Source organism: Pelobates fuscus, chromosome 6, assembly GCF_036172605.1.
Source record: "Pelobates fuscus isolate aPelFus1 chromosome 6, aPelFus1.pri, whole genome shotgun sequence".
Classification (NCBI taxonomy): domain Eukaryota; kingdom Metazoa; phylum Chordata; class Amphibia; order Anura; family Pelobatidae; genus Pelobates; species Pelobates fuscus.
In genome coordinates, this window is record NC_086322.1 from 127,809,840 (window position 1) to 127,830,314 (window position 20,475).

The 20,475-nt window shown below is 38.6% G+C and overlaps 1 protein-coding gene across 2 annotated transcripts in view; it reads left to right on the plus strand.

Moving 5' to 3' along the window:
• Positions 1 to 12,736: 12,736 nt before the first annotated feature.
• The window catches only part of PDGFC (platelet derived growth factor C), a 289,779-nt gene continuing 282,040 nt past the window's right edge, over positions 12,737 to 20,475 (plus strand). The window contains exons 1-2 of one of the 2 annotated variants that reach the window (XM_063458241.1): positions 12,737 to 13,902; positions 16,343 to 16,390. In XM_063458241.1, the coding sequence (XP_063314311.1) occupies positions 13,779 to 13,902; positions 16,343 to 16,390 (172 nt within the window). In that variant the 5' untranslated portion in view covers positions 12,737 to 13,778. The remainder of the gene's footprint in view (positions 13,903 to 16,342; positions 16,391 to 20,475) is intronic. The other variant, XM_063458242.1, reaches the window with a different exon arrangement.

Genomic DNA, 20,475 nt, shown 5'->3' on the forward strand with positions numbered 1-20,475 from the left:
CTCTACTTTTTGGGTTACCATAGCAGTGCTCTGACTCAATTACAGAGCAGCAGACCAGAGGGAATGCTTAAAGATAACCTATAGTCCCAAAATGAACTATAGTTATTTCGAGAATATAAGGTCCCTTCTGTCCACCCACCTTTGTCCACCCAAACTATGGATTAAAAAAAATAATATAATATAAATTAGTTACCTCCTTTTCCAATACTGGGACTCTTCCCCTGCACTCCCAGATCCACTTCCACCGATGTCAGCACCCAAGCTGACATTACTCACAATCTCCTCCGATCCCCTGTATGTACACATGTGTAGCCAAACTCTGTGCTCCTCCAAACAAATTCTACTCTCCGCAGCATTTGATCCCAGACTACATTTTACTCTAGAGTCTAGAGAAGGACGCACCTCAGGAAGATGACCACTAGAGCTGGATTTAACCCTGCAATGTAAACATTGAAAAAAAAGACTAAATTTCACATTGCAGAATTACAAAAACAGGGCCATTGAACTATGTGTGACATTAGTGTCTGGCCACTAGCTATATAAACCTGGGGAAGTGTAAATGACAAGCATTTACACCAGGGATCTTACCTCCCTTCCTAAAATGTAAGCAGGCGGTAAGGCACCATACATTTTTAAATTAAACTTCAAATTAACACACACAGCCTCCCACACACACATACAGTAACTTTTGACATGGCTAACAAAACCGATCTTGGCGCTTCACTTCTGGTACTGAAGCCACAATTTCAGGACTGGTCAAACTGCTTAGGGCAACTTTTGCAAGTATCTGTCTATCTGTCCATCTAATTGTTATGTACCATCAATTTATCTATTTGTTTGTCTGTCCATCCACCCATCCATCCATCTATCCATCCATGCATACATCCAATTATCCATCCCTGTTTAAATGTAAGTTGTAGCAAAACATGAGCATCAAAAGACTCTTAGTTTAGTCCTGTTTATTCCTATTTCTTTGATCGTCATTTTGTCATGTTCTTTACAATACTGTCTGTATATCGTAACTTCTAATTGTAGCCCCTAGAGACAAAACTGTCAGCATACAGAAAGCCCCTATTCTTTTTGTTTGCATGTACAGACGAATAATAATAGAGTAACCTTAAACACATTACAAGAGCAATTACATACCTTCCTTGAAGTCCTAAGGACTTAAGTATATTTTTCTAATATGATTCACCTAGGATCCCAAAGACATTCAGATGAAACAAGGTTTGTAGTTGTATGGATAAATACAATGATTATAGGGTCGCAATCATAAACAAAGCAGTATATCTGGTAGTTTCCTTTGATTGAAAATGTTTGACATTAAAATAACCTAAATATGCTACACAGAGTGCAGGCGTTGTCCATATCAGTGCACTCTTTGATGCCATCTATGAGATAATTTGATTTAAAAATTTACACATATATAATAATATACAAACCAGTAGAACTTGCACTCGAAGACTACACTAAAACAAATATAATGCCTGGTACTAAAATCCAGCAGACAAAACTGTAGCAACCAAAACATGGACCTCACTCCAGGGACTTTTTCTTCAAAAAATCTATACTTTACTTTTATTTTTGATAAAAATAAAAGTTGTTTTAATCATTTATTTTAATGAAACCATGTACATACTGATAATACAACAACAGAGACCATAGGAGGGAGCAGAGTGGGACATATCTATATACAGTGTCTCCTGTCTAGAACACATATGTCATATATCAGTTCTTGTCTCTGAAGAATTTTAGCTGGAGGCATGAGCAAACCTCCTACTTGTGTTTCCCTATAAAAGGCCCTTAAATTATAAAGTTTAAACTTCCAGACACTTGGTGAATCCAGGCTGATATTTGCGTTGTGCTTTTGGCCATAGTTGTGTCCACAGTCCTGGAAAATTTAGACAATTTGATTTTTCTAAAGCTCGACTTGATTCTAAAATAAAATATAATATAGATTATAATCTACAAATGCTGTATTTGTAGTTCGTACCATAATCTAAATTTTAAGGTGTGTTCTGTAGTGTTCAGTGTAATATTTGCTGAACCTGGCTGTGTTGTAGATTCTGATGTTAAACTGGTCTTAGTTAACAATTTTCCTTAGCTAATTCAATATCCGTCAATGGTGGCACATTTGGGCACAAATACTTTTATTCTATTTAACTGTACAGTGTACCTATATGAAATGGAAATAACTAGCATCAATGATTTCAAGAGCTTCTTATCCAAAGGAAAAGTAAATAGTGTTGTAGGACCCCAGGAGAGGGCCTGATGTGGTGCCCTTTACCTGGCAAATTGTTTATTATTCTCCTCAACCATTTGCAACCTGGAAGGCATAACGAAGAGATTAATGTATGACCCAATGTGGAGATCCTTTAGCGTGAAACCCAGAGGATCCTCCCCTAATCTTTCCCCTTGCTCTTCTTGAATGCATCATCGCTTTCCTTTCTTCCACTTCTGATTTGATGTCATCCTGCTTTCTGAAACTTAATCTCTCTAAAACTGAGTTTCTTATTTTTCCTGCTCATAATACTGATTCTCCTCTTTGCTCTTCCTGCTTGTACTCACATCAAGCTCACTGTCTGTCTGTCTGATTCTGATCTTACTTTTACAGCTCATGTCCAGAATGTAGCCACATCCTACTGATCCCACCTTAAAAACATTGCCCACGTCCACCTCTTTCTTACACAAGATACTGCTAAGGAACTTAGCTTTAGTCTCTCACATTGATTACTGAAATTCTCTCATAGTTGGTCTCCCCAGAAACCTTACTTACAGTCTGTAATGAATGCTGCTGCCAGGCTGATTTTTCTCTCCTGTCGCTCCTCTCACACCTCGCCCCTCTGACAACCCTAACATTGACTTCCTGTACATTACAGGAGTCAATTCAAAATACTAATCCACACATATAAAGCTGTAAACAACTGTAGCCCCTGTTACATTTCTTCACTAATTTGTAGGTATGACCTTTTTACGGTCTCTATCTGCTCTGACCTTCTTCTGTCCACTGCCGCAGCCTTACTGCTGACTGGCTCTTGCAGGACGTCTTGCAGGCAGTTTCTTTCTTTTGGAACAGCCTGTCTACCACCATAAGATTCACCCCTAGTCTTCAATCATTTAAGAAGTCCCTCAAAACTCACCTCTTTAGAAAATCGTATGGCCTCCCAAAGTAACACCTATTTCACAAACCTGTCTCTTGTTTTCTCCTTAACGGCCACACTTCACTGTCACCTTCCAGTGCTGCTACTTTCCCACCTTGTTACTTAGTTTCTATCCCCATCGATGCCCATCTTGTTGCATATTGTAAGCCTTATTGTAAGCTTGTTTGACTAGGGTTCTCATCAACCTATTGTTTCTGTAACATTTTGTAATTGTCTCATTTATTGTTTCATTTCCCCCTTTATAATTTTGCAAAGTGCTGCAGAACAAGTTGAGGCCATATAAATGCCGATAATAATAATACATATGTTGAATCCAGTAAGTGCACTGCTAGTTTAGGAAATGATTAGCTCATTCACAAGATGTTAAGTGAGAAACACCCAGTGACTAGGCTGTTGATGAGATCTTGCCGCAGATAAAGCAGTGAATATTCTATCATATGGTGAGACTACAAATCATTTAACAGATGTTAATATCATATTCACAATGACGTTAACATCACACGCTCGCAAGTGACAATATGACAGAACAGGAATTTGGTGAATGCTAATGACTTTTAAACACAACATAATAAGAATAAATCGTAAAAGTTAATAATTCCCCAATAATGGATGATGCCTTTATAATGTGGGTATTTTAAGGTGGGTTGGATAACAAAAGAACGTAATATAATTTCAGGTAAAACTGAGGGATGTATTCACTAACAATTACAGGATTAACAAAGGAGTTGTGAATTTTATGCCAACAGAGCTAAGCTAAAAATTTATCCTTGGTTAATTATGTCAAAAAGTCTCCAACTGCACCCCTAATGGAACAGTTGATATTCTAAACGTGTGAGCTGGTGCATTCAGCTGTCAAGTACTGATCAGATGTTAAAAAAAACACAAATGACCTTTAAAAAATACTTATTTTTGACTTTTTTCCTAAATTTTATTTTGCATTTTAAAGGGTTTTTGAAGTGGTCTGGGTGCACTGTCCCTTTTGCACTTAGTGCTGCAATGTAAAACATGTTTACATTGCAGCTCTATGTTTGCGCTCAGTGGCTGTCTACCAGGCAGCCACTAGAGGGCTTCTGGAATCCAAACAGGCTTTTGGTCCGGTATCTGACACTGGAAGCCCTCATGCTCTGCGTGAGGACCTCCAGCATCAGATTTTCCTCATAGGAAAGCACTGAATAATGCTCTCCTATGGGGAGGTCTAATGCGCACCCGCGTATGCGCATTAGGTCTCCCCCACCAGCTCACATCGGCGGGGGAGGTGTGTGGGACATCGGCGCTGGATTCAGGTAAGTGGCTGAAGGGGTTTTAACGGCTTTGTTTTCCTGGCACTGTAGGATCCCTTTAAAAAATTTAACTATATGGATGATAGTTTACAGTTTAGAGTAGGGCTGGGCAAAAAGTACATCCCCAGATTTTACAAAATTGTAACTTTCATGTTGCTATGCCATTCTAAAGGCTGGCAAGACTTCACGACAGTTGAAGTTCTAAAACACCTAGAAATCTGCTGTTTGGCCAGTCCTGGTTTAGAGGTACTTTTCCAGCCATAACTTCACTTTTATTCAACTCACTAAATAAGGCATGTTATTAAAGGTACACTTCAAGCACAAGCAACTGTGTATTGTAGTTGTTATGGTGCTAAGATTGCCCTACCATGTCCCACAATGCAAGTGTTCAAAACATATACTTCTAGGAGCTTCCATTAGCTCTCCTAAGCTAAGGCCTGCCATACATTGCTAATTGCTGCAAGTGTCAGCTGATTGCTTTCAGCCAATGAGCTTAATCCTGCTTAGCTCAATCCTTCCAGCTCTCATGGAATAGAGTAAATGTTTTGACTACTTACACTGGTGGGGAGCCAGGGTAATGCTGGCACCATAACCACCGCAGTATTATGTTGGTGTTTTAAGTGTTGAAATATTGAAATGTTTTTTTATCTAAAATATTAAGAACATTTCCTGTTACTTGTTCTGTTATATTCCAACAAGAAATAATTATTTAATCATGTAAAATAGTTGTCTGTTCCCTTAATTCTTTGGTATAGATAGGAAACGGAGCAAGACCTCACCACTAGATTTAGTGAATAGCTGTGAGTGCGTGTGTATATATACACAAGTATAATTTTGAATGTAACTTTTAGGCATCCATAGATTAGTCCTCTATGCTACTTCTGGTAAATGTATTCCTGTATTCCAACATTTGATTGTTTTATACCAAGAAGCAAGATATTGTGTTTTAAAACATTTTCTTAGCAAATTGAAACATACTTGTTCTAAACATACATTCTGGAGTTAATTATATATATATAAAAAAAAAAATCCCTACAAAAGGAACAATTGAGTTCCAAAGTGCATGATGAGTAACGCTTGGTGAAAAACACAACTAAAATATGTTCACGTGAGAAGTGAACAAAGCAATAATAGATCTTCAAGAAAAATGTTATAAAAGTAGATAAATACACACATAGGTAGTGATGTCAGGTGTTCGGAATGTCACATTATCGGTGCAGTCCATAATATCAAATGTGGATGGTTGTATTGAGACAAGAGAAGAGATAAATTACAATATGCCTTATAAAAGATTAATCAACTAACACTCTCTGCCAATTACCACTGACATAAAACTACTTTTAGATTAAGGGTGGTAGCAGCATTAATAAATAAGGAAGGCGATGATGAGTTTAGTAGTTCTGCTATTAAAAAGAAAAAACTAAAAAAAAACGGTTACATTATAGATCATGGGTAGGCAATCTTCTGCACTCCAGATGTTGTGGACTCCATCCCCCATAGTGCTCCTAAAACAATAATGCTGGCTAAACATCAAGGTGATGCAGTCCACAGCAAGTAGCCTACCCCAATATAGACGTGTTAGTTTTTAGTTAGTTGATTTGGCTATTTCAGTGACATCCATTATTAACAGATTCATAAAATCCTGCATACAGTCAATGCTTTACAATTAAAATGGCAGATAGGTCCCACATGCAAAGGAAGAACAGCACTGAAATTCTAAACAGGTCTACTATGCGAAGATACATGAATCCCAGATGATCATGATGGATATTCACAATCCTAATCAGTGTGATATGACTGATGCCTCAGTAAGCACTAGCAGCAAGAGATCAGAATGTAGATGACCTTTTAGACTCTTAAGAATACTAAGAAGGATATGTGTACAAAAGCTTAATATAATCTGATGTACAGCTACCCAATAATAAGGCTTCAGAAAAGAAACCTGAAATATCATAATTGCCAAGTGCCTGTTTTTTGCTGAGACGGTCCTTTGTTTTGGGCTCCTGTCCTGATAAAAACGGGCCCTGGGACATGTCCCGCATACTTGACAACTAGAGAGAGCTGTTCCCTCGCGTGGCCCTGATGTTGAGAGTGGGTGATTATCATTCAGGTAATGCAGGGAGATAGTGCTGAGGAGGCAGTACACGCAACATGCCATGAGCAGACAAAGCAGATACTACACTAGAACAGCAAGTGAGTGCTCCATATTACTGCACAGAGACAGCAGGTGAGCACTCTGATGGTCAGTTTATTTTGAATAGCCTCAGTATGGTATATAAAGTGTTAATGCACATGTGTAAGGGACAGACTACCCAATGGGATTTATCTACGGACAACATGGCCATCTACATTGCCAACCCCTTGCATTTCTACATAAAAAAATAAACAGCTGGAACAAAAATAACGAGCAGGCTAGAGCAATGGAAGGAACATTAATTAATTAATTACTAGGTAAAGTGTAAGGTATGCCTAAGGATAAATTATAAATCAGAGGATATGAATTATGTATCCAAGCGTCACATAACTAAACTGTAAATCAATAAATGTATTACTTTGAATGCTGGTATCCTAGCAATCTTACAATATTACATACCATGTTTTCTGTATCATCCACTCTCCAAATAAAAGCTGTTTATTGGATGTTGTAACTAGTGAAATATTGTAAGCTAGAAAACCAACCCATCCTAAAGGTTTCCATGCATTCGTCTATAATGATGGTTGGGAGGTGCGCCTAGTTGTTTTGAATGAGCATTTACAGGTATCTCACCTGCCTTTTGATAGACTAATTGGATTTCAATTTCCTTTCTTTTACGGCAAATGATTTAAGAGTTTGTGGTGAGATTAGCTAAAGTGGCATTTCTGCACAGGAACAGCAGGTAAGTAATTAATTCATTTTTCTTTATTTTTAATAACCTTAGTTATGGCATATGAAGGGTTAATGCACATAGGCAGGGACAGGTTACCTCTAATACCGCACATACTCTGGACTGCAACTCCCATCATGTTACTTAGGTATCATTATCCTGATGTCTAGCAGTAAAACAAGCATCTGCCTGTGTTAGAATCCAAAGTGAATTGAAAGTGAATTTCAAATTTAAGGTCAGAAGAGCCAAACTCTTGCTTTAATTTCAGCTACTCTGACCTTAAATTGGAAATTCACTTTTAATTCTCTATTTAGTAAATAACCCTAGTAAATAGTGGGTCATTCCAGTCATTATTGTTCAGGCTTTGAACCCTTAGCAGTACAGAAAACATTGGCCACTAGGTGGTGCAACAATACCCCTTATAATGCATCATGCAATCATTAGGTAGGTTCAGTCGGTGCCTGTAGCCGTCCATTTGAGATGAATAATGAATATATAATTAGTAAAGAATGCATAAAGTATATTAATTCACTTTGAGATGAATGATAAATGTATAATTAGGATAGTGTGCATGAAGTATAATAATGCACTTTGTGATGAATGATGAATGTACAATTAGCATGGTATGTATAGTATATATCATATTGCTTTGCGATGAGCCTGGGTGGATTTTTTGACATATCAACACATAGGGATGAGTCAGTATTAAAGAAGACACACAGGAATTCCTTTATACACATGCATTCAATTTGGAGGAATAATATTTCTTAGATACCTGAATAAGTCTCCTCACTCCTCCGAGTCTCTGGTATTTAGTTCCTTATAACAGTGTTTGTATATGAATATAATTGCTAAAATCAAATATATTTATGTAGTTATAGACTACAACTACTAGCTAAATATTGCTGTTTTATAGTGTGTTACTAATAATAATATTTACACATTGCTGTTTATATGTAATGTTCCTGCTACTAATAAGAGGTAAGAGGTAGGAATCAGTGGCAGAAATAATGTACTAAGTGTCCTGGTGCAATAAATATTTTTGGGCACCCGTCTAGTGCAAGAGTGGCAAAAAAGTAGATCCCCATCTGTCGTACAACTCCCACGATGCTATGCCAGTTGAGAATCTACCATTTGCTCATTCTTACAGGGTTGTAATTGTGAGCAGTGTTTGTGTGTTTGAATGTAATCATATTTTGTATGGAGTATGTGTGTGTGCAAGTAGGGGTGTACTTGTATGTACCGTTGCCATTGGAATTTTGTGCTGTATGTCTTTGTAATATTTGCGCTTGAATGCACGGTTGTGTTTGTATGTAGTATTAGCTTCTAAATGCAGGTGTACTTTTGTGTATAGTGTTGATGTTTGAATGACAAGGGGTGTTTGTATATAATGTTGGCATTTAAACACAAGGGTGTGTTTGTTTGTAATGTTTGTGTCTAAATGTATTGGTGTGTTTTCATGTAGTGTTGGTGTTTGATTGCTGGGAAGTATGCACATATACACATTCACTGCAACATTCATATTTACACAGCTACACACACATATTGAGGCACAAACACAGATACATACACTGGCACATTGACACACACAGATACACGCTGACACTTATACACACACAAATACACACATAGATAAACACACATTATCATTTTTATACTTTTAGCCACCCTCGTGTTAACGTACCTTTTATGTACAGGAAGAATGCTTTCCTGGAGTTTGGTAGGTGTGTAGGGCTTGCTGAATTAGGGTCTCTGCCTTGTCCTCTCTTCTCCTCCCTGTGTGGCACTCTCCCTATATCTGAGAGAAAGTGACTGACACTCACTTCCTCCCAGCAGTGCACAAGCTGCCAATATTACAGATATTATGGTATATCCAATGGGTATTTCTGAACACGGACCAAGTTGGGCACACTGCTAACAGGCCACTGCACCAACCAGGCCCCTGTTCAGAAATATTCATCAGGTGGCACAAATTGCATAGGCCACTGCTGGGCCCCACATCATGTGGCACCTGTGTAGCTGCACAGGCTGCACTGACGGTAGTTCCGCCGCTGGTAGGAATCCACACTATAAATTGTGTACCTAGAATATGGTTTTATATGTTTTAAATAGAGACATGGTGTGCATGATGTCACATAATTGTTGCACTGACAAATGGCAAAATACTCTGTTCTGGAGGCTGAGCAGATTATAAGAGACAGAGGAACTGATGTAGGATTTACAGCCTATTGTTGTACATTATGTTTTCTCATTGGTTGTTTTTGTCTCTGCTATTTGTTAGACTGCTATCGCAAAATAAAGTAAAGAATGAGTGCAAAATATTTGCCTCCTATCATTATTAAAATGAAGATTATTTTGCTAAGAAAGCTAAAATAATCTACAATTATTGCACTGATAAATCCTGCCTAGGACGGTGGATGTATTGAACAGAATCACGATAAGCGCCGTCCATACTGTTGATCAAAACCTTGCGAGCTATCTTTGTGTTCCAACTTCATGTTGCATGCCATTTCTGAGAGCAGGGGCAAGCTGGGAAGGGGGGCAGGGAGGCAATTGCCCCCCAGGCCGCCCTAAACCCAGGGGCCAGGGCTGCCCTCATCCAGCAAAAAAAGGAAAATCTGAATCCCCTGCCTCTGGCTGAGGACTCAGATTTTTCAACTTACCTCACTCTTCCTGCAGTCTGCAGTCAGTGGAGTCGGCCGGCCTCTCCTGATGATGTCAGGAGGAGGGGGCGTGACTTTCACTGCTCTTCTCCCAGGACCGCTGGGGAGTCTGGGAGAAGAGCAGAGGAAGCCACGCCCCCTCCTCCTGACATCATCAGGAGAGGCCGTCCGACTCCACTGACTGCTGGCTCCAGACTTCACTGACTGTTGCTGTATGTTGGCTGCTGCCCACCCCTCCTTGGCGTCAGGTAAGACTCAGGGAGGGGGAAATGCACTTTCGTTTTTTTTTATTCCCCTCCTCAGCCCTGCCCCCTCTCTTCCCCCCTCCTCAGCCCTATCCCCTCTCTTCCCCCCTCCTCAGCCCTATCCCCTCTCTTCCCCCCTCCTCAGCCCTGTCCCCCCTCATCAGCCCCTGTCCCCCCTCCTCAGCCCCTGCCCCCCCTCCTCAGCCCCTGCCCCCCCTCCTCAGCCCCTGCCCCCCTCCTCAGCCCCTGTCCCCCCTCCTCAGCCCCTGTCCCCCCTCCTCAGCCCCTGTCCCCCCTCCTCAGCCCTGTTCCCCCTCCTCAGCCCCTGTCCCCCCTCCTCAGCCCCTGTCCCCCCTCCTCAGCCCTGTCCCCCCTCCTCAGCCCCTGTCCCCCTCCTCAGCCCCTGTCCCCCCTCCTCAGCCCTGTCCCCTCCTCAGCCTTGCCCCCCCTCCTCAGCCCCTTTCCCCTCCTCAGCCCTGTCCCCTCCTCAGCCCTGTCCCCTCCTCAGCCCTGCCCCCCCTCCTCGCCCCTGTCCCCTCCTCAGCCCTGCCCCCCCTCCTCAATCCCTGTCCCCCTCCTCAGCCATCCCCTGTTCCTTAGTCAGGCTCTGGTCCCTTAGTAAGGCTCTGTCCCACCCTTTCCCTGCTCGTTTTTTCCCCCTCTCAGCTCCTGCCCCCTTTCTCAGCCCCATGCCTCCCACTACAGCCCCATAACATCCCCACTACAGCTCCTCTTCCCCCAGTTGCAACCCATATCACCCACACCACAACCCCTTTCCCAAATTGTAGCCATCAACCTACTTAAGCCCCTATCCCCCCTACATTTCCTAAACCCCCCAATTACAGTTTATACCCTCTACTACAGCCCCTGTCCCCCCACTACAGCCCTGTCCCTTTACTCAGCCACTGTCTACTGATTTTAAAAGTGTAAAGTTTGGGTGTATGTGTGTGTCAATATGTCTGTATGTGTGTGTGTGTGTGTGCGCCAGTATGTCTGTGTGTGCGTGCAAGTATGTATCTGTGTGTGCCAGTTTGTGTGTATGTCAGCCAGTATGCGTGTGTGTCAGTATGTCTGTCTGAGTCAGTATGCCTGTAACAGTGTGTCTTTCTGTGTGTGTCTGTGCCTGTCAGTGAGTTTGTGCGTGTGCCTGTCAGTGAGTTTGTGTTTTTTAGTGTGCGCCAAATCAGCAAGTGTGTGTGTGCTTTTCATTGAGTGTCTGTTTAGGTGACTGCTCCCCCCGCCCCCCCTTTCAATCACATGGGAAAGGTGTTTTTACTCTCCTCTTGGTGCAATGGGCCACTTGACTGGATTTGCCCTCCAGGCCAAAGGCTGCCAGCCCTCCCCTGTCTGAGAGTACCACGTAGGTTCGTAAATGTCATATTTACAAAATAAGAGAGGCAAAGCAGACACATCATAATGAAGCGTTGGTTTTCAACGTGCTATAAATGAATGGATTTTCTTTTTTAGTCATTTGGAAGTGCACCTGAATAATAAATGTCTGTTCTGCACAGGAGTATAACGTCACGTCATAAATCTGTTCCCTGTATTATTCAGACGCACTCCAGGCAGCACAGTAGCAGTGAGAGAGAACTGTGTGAAAACTCGGGATATGCACACACCTCCAGTTGCATTTGTGGGGTCATCACAGAAGCTGCACATATTTTAAATTGTGTAGATAATATGGCTCTAACACCCCAGCTCACACCTGCCTGAAGGTAGGTCTGGATATAATACTTTATGATAAATGTTAACGTTAAGAGGGTTTGAGCTCCTTCTTGCCCCTGGCCAAAGACAGAACACATATATCACACACTACACAGGTGTAAATGCAGGAAAGGCTTTTATGAAAATCCAGCACAGAGCTCCCAGATTTTTCATGGCACAAGTCTTCTGTTGGTAAGTTTAATTTTATAATCTCCATGTTACATGTGGCTTGATAAATATGATTGCCTTGTTTTCCGTGTTTTTGTTCATTTTTTCCCCCTATATTTTATAATGCACATAATACCCACATGGCTAAATTCTGTGTGTGAATTTACTGCATTTGCTACTTTACATGCGTACTGCATTATTTTAAAAGAAATCAACAACTTTACTTTGTCCAGTTCATATCAAGAAATACTTGTTGAAATTGAATTCCTTTCAGCGCATGTCCACTTTTTTAAAATAAGTAAAAAAAAAAAAAAATTGTAAGGTTAAATAAGTGTGATTGGGTGCTTGTTAACAAGACAAAAACAAAAAACAGCGAAAAAGAAGAATCATAGTACAGATACAAATAGATCTAGGATTAGAACTGAGTACAGCAAGGCGTCTTTTGCCAACATGTTGTCCTGCGTTAAGTGGTATTTCCTTGGCCCCTTATATTGCTTCTAGCACCTGTTGAGTCGCCAGGTGGCAGTCTGCATTCACTGCAACTTTAGAAAAGTGAGAGGAAAAAGAGAGAGAGGAGGGGGAGAGAAGGGGGGGAGAAGGAGAGTCAAATAGTTTCAACAGCTCTAAACTCTTTCCCATTTGTTACAGCAAGGAGCAAACTTTAAACAGACATCCCCACTAAGCTCTCAGGCTCCCAGCTAAGGAAACTGTTTTCCCTTTTCACTTCTAAGTTTTTCAGAGGCACTAGGATCCCACCAGCGAAGCAGGCAAACCCTTGAGTGACCCACAAGCCTATTAAGCTCTGGAGGATCACCCTGCTGACTGTAACCTGTATCCAGGCAGGGATCTCACTTGCTTCATTACTTTCATGCTGTTGGGTCACTGAGCTGATCAGGAAAAACTGTGTGAGAAAGTTTGGTGCCAAGCCAAAAGAGTAAGGTAAATAATCAGCTCAGTCGTGGAGCAGAGACTTTGTTACTGCCTAAAAAAGGAACTGCCGGTGAGAATTAAAAAAAAAAGAAAGAAAAAAAAAATAGGCTGGTATACGGAAGCACGTTTTTATCACACCATGTCCTAAGGCGACACTTTTGCTGACTATCACACTGACTAACACACGCAGGGAGTAAAACTATAGAATCGGAATTTTCATTGTTCTGGATTAAGCCGACACTTTTCCTAGATATCTGAGTTAGTTCTAAATGGATGACTTAATTTTTTGCGGGATTATCTTTTTTGCAGGAAAGAGGAAAGGTTTTTCGAAATAATTTTTTTGTGACTTTTTTATTTTCTTCATTTTAAACTGACAGGTGCTCTTTTTACAACAACATCTGTCTGGTTGGCTTCACATGTCAAAACTTTTGCTTTTTTTTTTTAATCACTTTTTTATTTATTTTTTTCCACTTTCCCAGTCGGATTTTAAACAGTGTCTTCAGTGGATATAATCAAATTATCATATTTTTATTTCCAAACTGGAGAGAGAAAAGAAACAGAGGATTAGAAAAGAGTTGTCTTTTCATGGGATTATGAGGGATCTACCACTTGATTATCTGCCACCAATGTTGCCAAAACAAGCTCAGAGCTTTCTTGTGAAGGGTGCAGTTATCATGCTCTGTAGTTGTTGAGTCTGACTTTGAACTTGCAAATTTGGACTACTGTTAGTGTTATTGCTTAACCCCCCTCCCCATTCATCCAAATGATCCTCTTGGTGCTACTCATCAGAATCCTAACTTCTAGCCTGGACTTCCAGCTTAATGGAGTACAAGCAGAATCCAATTTGAGCAGCAAGTTTAATTTGGGAAGTGCCAAGGAACAAAATGGTAAGGGGCTATTTAAATTTTTCCCAATGCTTTATATACAACTAGCCAGTCAATTATCTGTATGGGAAACAAAACAACTAATGGCAAACATGCACGTGGGGGTTGGTTTAAGTATTTACAAAGCTCAGGGAAAAAAAAGTATATACAAAGCATATGCAGGTTAAGAGGTAAGCAAAATAAACCTCTTCCTTTTAAACTATATTTATAAGTTTGTGCCTGTAGACCTAGATCCGTTTGTGGTTAAAGAATGGTGAATGGCTTCTATTTCATTCTGTGCTGGAAACAAGCTAATCTTACATAGGAAATAAGAATTACTTTCAGCTTTCAAGTACCTGAAATGTTTAGAAAACCCTCAAATGAAAGATCCCAGCGGCTGGAAATAAGCAAGTCTGTAGAAAGGCTTCTTTCATGCCGATTGGCAGCTACAGGGTGTCTTATTTATATGTCCTGTGAATTCCACTGGCCTGACATTATTCAGATTTTGAGAGCTTAGGTTGTATATTTTAGTTCTGTGCGGCGTGTTGTGTAAAGATTAACTATGTTCCGTGAGTGATTCAAAAATTGCATTTTAATCTCAGAATCTAAAAATTGAATTGTGTTGTCTTTGTTTATAGCAAGACAACGCTCCATCATTTAATGGCATGGTTAGGCATAACGTGCAAAAAAAAAAAAAAATGCAAAAAGATATCGAAATTTAAGTATTCATTTCATTTCAATTTTTTTTTTTTAAATTAGTCCTTCTTGCACTGTTTACTGGTAACTATAAATGATTGTGTTGTGTTTTTTTGGCTAGGAAATTAGATTAAAAAGCTAAATGCGGAGTGGGTTAAATTGGCCTTAAAGATTAAAAGCACCTAGCATTTATGGGTTGTTACCAAGATATTGTTTCTGCATGCTGATGGGAAATGTGTTGACATATGGCAGCTACAGCCTGCCAGATCAAAGACCAGCATAAGGATCAATCTCTAATCAGACTTAACTGTGAAGGGCCAAGAGGAACTGATCAAACGAGTGGGGGAACCCTGCGATGTTCTAACAGGAATTGATAACGATGACCTTTGTCATCCATCTTTAGTGTTGAAAAAGAATTTATGTCTACAGTATGATGCAGAACTTAGTTGATACCAGCAAATACCTTAGCCAAACTGTGCTACACATTAAATGTTTTCTAAGATATAAAGAGCATACAAGATACTTCATTTGAACAGATTGGATTGGCAAGCTATACTTTTGCTATGCTTTAGTCTCTGTATTAAAATATGTGATCTGTGTATCTATGTGATGGCTACAAGCAAGAATTTATAGTGCTAGGTTGATATTATGGTTTATATACAAATGAATACATAAAGCGTTATAGTACATCATTCATGCAATTTACTTGTGTTTAATTCTCATTAAATTTTTTTTTAACTTAAAGGAGTATTAGTCAGAGGTCTTTGGTGGTCTATACACCTTCCTGAAGTAGTGTAACCATTATTCCATCAGAGGGGGTGGAAACGTTGAGACCCTATTATAAACGACTTACCTTAGGTGCAAGTGCAGTCCAACATCCAGCTGTGGGATAACATATAACACACGTAAAGCCATTTAAAATTTTGAAAAATTCATGCCCTCATTTAGCAAGTGGCATTATAATTTTACTCCAACTTAAGAAGTGTTTTAGGATTACCTATGACAAATGGAATGGTAGATTTTATATTCTCAACTTTCAATGTAGTTTAGATAATTATGACTTTTAATCTGAACCTTTCTTAGCATCTTACAACCACTTTGCCACTCGTCTCCTTACTTCACAACTATTAAGAATGAAATAATTGGGACTGATAGACAGGTAGGCATGCCATGTCTGTTACAATCATAATCCCAATTGGGATGTAAATCAGAAGCATAGACTTTGTAGTACATAAACACATAAAGATATGATTGAAATATTAATATTTAGTATCTCAAGGTGATAAGGAAACATATTTAATAAGATGTTTTTGAGGTATATTTTCTTGGCTAAAATTTTTGTAAACATTACTACAGTTTATGTTTTATATTCTGATGATTGTTTGTTTCACGCATTTTGTATTTGTGAATTTTGGTGTGCTGTAAGGGTTAAAATATCATAACACTAGACTGAAGCACAACTGCAGTTAAATGAAACCATAATATTAGGTGCCTGTTAAAGAACATGTTAGGACTAAGTAAAAGCTGCACTTGAAATCATGTCAATCATCTCTGCTTAACATACATCTGGTGCTCAGCATTCCGAGCAAGACAATGGAGCAAAAGACTAAGACAATACAAGAAAGAGCTAGTGATGGAAGGGATGGCTTGTATGTAACCCTGGACAATTTAACCCTTTGAGATTGAACACATTATTATGGACTCTACTAACTGTTCAATGTAATGCTTATTATACAGATCCAAATGATTGATGTCTGTATTTTCTCAGCTTTCCACCTGGCCAGTGAAAACAGAAACAGCTCAAGGAAAACAGTGGGTAGGCAATATTTCTGACGTGTGCTGTGCTGTGCCTAACTCGGTCTTTAGGATTTTAACTATTTATAGGCTTTTCCAATAGGAGTTGGACAGCTTTGTTTTGCAACTAAAACACCTCAAAGTATCCAACATTTATTAATACAAGTGCATATAATTGCTGCTTATTAACATTCCTCTCATTATTTATATAATATACCTCACTAGATTCACAGGCTGATCAGTAAATGATTCTGTAGAATGTACCCTCGAGAGGGGGTGTCAGCTGATAATGTATAATCAAGGCTTATCCCAGAAGTAACTGATTACATACATGTTGCCAAGACAAGCTTTTTCGTTCTTCTCATGATACAGGGACACTGTAGAGTCAACACAGTGCCATCAAATATGTTTTGTCACACATATTTAATTTTAATACATTTCTTTTTTTATTTTGATTTAATAACACTACTGTGTTATGCTCTTTATTTAGATTCAGGGCCTGATCCTTTAATAACCAGAAATGTACTTTGCCATGGAGATCTCATAAATAAAAAACACCTTACATAATATGAGGCTTCCTCCTTTAACTATAATGTTAGAATGAAAAAGTGAACTCATCCCTGTGATCTAGCTGCTAAGGAGTCATACCTGTGCTCAGGCTGGCTCATAGACTCCGACACAAATACAGACCTCCGTTCCCTTGTGATTATGATATCATGTCTTAGGTACACACAGTAATGGTAATAATAAGATGTCTAAAAGATCTTCAGGGGCTAGATCTCTTCTAATGGGCAGGGCCCTCTTTACCTTTTATATTGGTTTGTTTACACGTTTTTGTACTGTCTTTTTCCCAATTGTACAGGGCTGCGTAAAATACTAACGCTTTTTTTAAATGCCACTAATAAATAAATACCATAGTAAACATTTCTGATCTTGTGAAGCAAAACATAAGTGTATATGTCACAAACTAAGAATTGGCTAAAAAACACTGCCCACTATTTAAGCCTACTTGCAAGTGTATTCTATTTCTTTAGTGCTAGTTGTTTAAGGAAATTGGCAATTTTGAATGAATTCTAGACTCTAATTGTATTGCTTCTATGTATGTCAGTAATACTCTCCATTTGTGTCTGTTATATCAAGACCATGCTAAAAGGTCACAGCCATATCACATTTCAGTCTGTAGATTCGTAATGGTGTTTTGACATAGTCCTAGAAGGGTAATTAAGTCTGGATAAAGTCCTAAAATAATACATTACGTGCATGAAAAAGTTATATCATGGGAGATTTTACATTCTTTAGATGTACATGTAGATAAACAGATAGATATCTGTATAAGAACGTGAGTGAAATCACAAGGATTACATGGCTTTAAAAAAATAATAGTCAATAATATCAAACAGAAAGGTTTGCAGATGTGGGCAAATTATTTCAATTATCTGCAGGGTAATTTAAGTGAGATTGATCTCCTTGAAAGTCTCTGCCACCAAAACAGATTAGTCTACTAGAATATCGATAATTAAAATGCTGTGTTCATTGTGATAGTGGGATTGCATCAAAATGTGTAGCTCAAGAAAAAAAGTATTCTAAGATTTATTACATCTTGAAGCACATAGTGACTGATAAATGAATGATGGGGCTGAACACATCTTTACTCCTGATCTATACATACTTTTGCAATTATTTTACTGCAGTGTACATGAAATAGGTAAAGTGATACAATCATAAAACAATAAGAGTCTTACATATCTGTTAAAGGAACATTAAAGCTACCCTGACCACTTCATTCAATGAAGTGGTCCGGAAAACATTGCAGTTTTCTAGAAGTTACGATGCTCACAAGGCAGGGTTAAATACATCTTTTTTTCCAGACAGCCCCTAATAGTACTTTCTTTTCCAGAACCAAGTGAAACTTGGTCCTGGAATCAAATGCTTCTGATAGCAACATTTGATTGGAGACGCACGGCGCTTAGCCAAGCATGCCTAGTTTAAATCCATTGCCAGAATTCCCAATACAGCAGTGGTGCTTTCAGAAATATACTTTACAGATGATCTTCACAAAATTATCATAATCTTTGAAAAGTATTAAAAAAAAGATGTAATGAAGAGCATCTGTATCTTATTCATATACATACAGTGAAGAACGTGAATCGAGAGATTTAAGTACAGCTGACTCTCGCTAAACACATGAAGTTCTTTCTGGGTTCCGAGGTTCCCGATCATGTGGTGCTCTCTGGTCCACCTTTTCATGACACGTTTGGCCCGCCTTCCTTGGATTTTATCTGACAACGTCCGATTCTCCATCCTTGGCTTTTACATTTCTCAGAGGGGATATGATAACATTATTCAAACATATCAGGGGCCAATACAAACCATTGTGTGAATATCTATTCACAAACAGGACTATACATAGGACACAAGGTTATGCATTTAGACTGGAAGAAAGAAGATTTAGTCTAAGGCAAAGGAAAGGTTTTTTTAACCATAAAAACAACAAGGATGTGGAATTCTCTGCCTGAAGAAGTGGTTTTATCAGAGTCTGTACAGATGTTGATGCATACTTACAAAAACATAATATTCAATTTTTCTCAACTGTATGGTAATAGCTTCTTGATCCAAGGATAAATTTGACTGCCATTCTAGGGTCAATTATTTTTTCTCCTAGTTTGTTGCAAAATATTGGAAAAGCTCCAAATGTTGTTGTTTTTCTTTGCCTTCTTTTGGATCAACAGCAAAAATGTGAGGAAGGCTGAACTTGATGGACACGTCTCTTTTCAGCCTCTGTAACTGTGTAAAGCTCCACCTTTTGTCTATTCCGATTGGTTGAAATATCAGTTTTCACCCTCTCTTTGACTTTTAATGTCCACATATCATTCACTTGTATCCGATATTATTCAATGTCAATTTCCATTATTCACAAAATTACATATATATTTTGCACAAATAATTGTTATATATATATATATATATATATATATATATATATATATATATATATTAATATAATCATTGCAGTCATCGTTCTTAAACAAATTCATAAACAACATCGTTAAGTGACCAATCCTTAATACATCATACCAAAGGAAGATATCTACTAAACATGAATTCAAATTTGACAAAACAAACCTCTACTTATTACAACCATCATTCTTAAAAAGTAACCCACAACAACATAATTAATGAAAAGTGTCCGTTCCTTATTTATCATGCAAAAGGAAAATACTAAACACTGAATTTAAATGTATTTTATAATTTTCTTTCACCGCATCCTTTTACTTTATTCAAAAATGTCATAATAATACATATGTTTCCATCATCTGTTAACAAATATACATCTTTTAAGAGTTATTTTTTTTTTTAACATTTAAAAAACATATATATCCTTTGATACATGAGCTACAAAATCGATAAAAGGAATGGAGCATTTTAGTTACAAAGAAAGGTTAAAAAATGTAAATCTCTTTAGTTTGGAAAAACAGCGCCTCAGAGGGGATATGATAACTTTATACAAATATATTCAGGCCAGTACAAACCATCATCTGGAAATCTATTCATAAACAGGGCTATGTATAGGACACAAGGTCACACATTTAGGCTGGAAGAAAGGAGATTTCATCTAAGGCAAAGAAAAGGTTTTTTTACAGTTAGAGCAATAAGGATATGGAATTCTCTGCCTGAAGAGGTGGTTTTAACAGAGTCCATACAGATGTTTAAACTGCAATTGGATAAATACTTGCAAAAACATAATATACAGGGATATAATTTCTAATTAGTGGGGTAATAGCTTCTTGATCCAAGGAGACATCTGACTGCTATTTTGGGGTCAAGAAGGATTTTTTTTCCTAGTTTGTTGCAAAATTGGAAGCGCTTCAGACTAGGTTTTTTGCCTTCTTTTGGATCAACAGCAAAAAACATATGTGAGGAAGGCTGAACTTGATGGACACAAGTCTCTTTTCAGCTATGTAACTATGTAAATATTCTTCGGGTCCCTTACTTTATTACCTTCTTGAATTTATGTAGACAATGGAAGGAAAGAAAACATATTAATAATCTAGATTTTATATTTATTATTCATATTTTTACAGGGAAAGGCAGATCTCAAACTCCCCA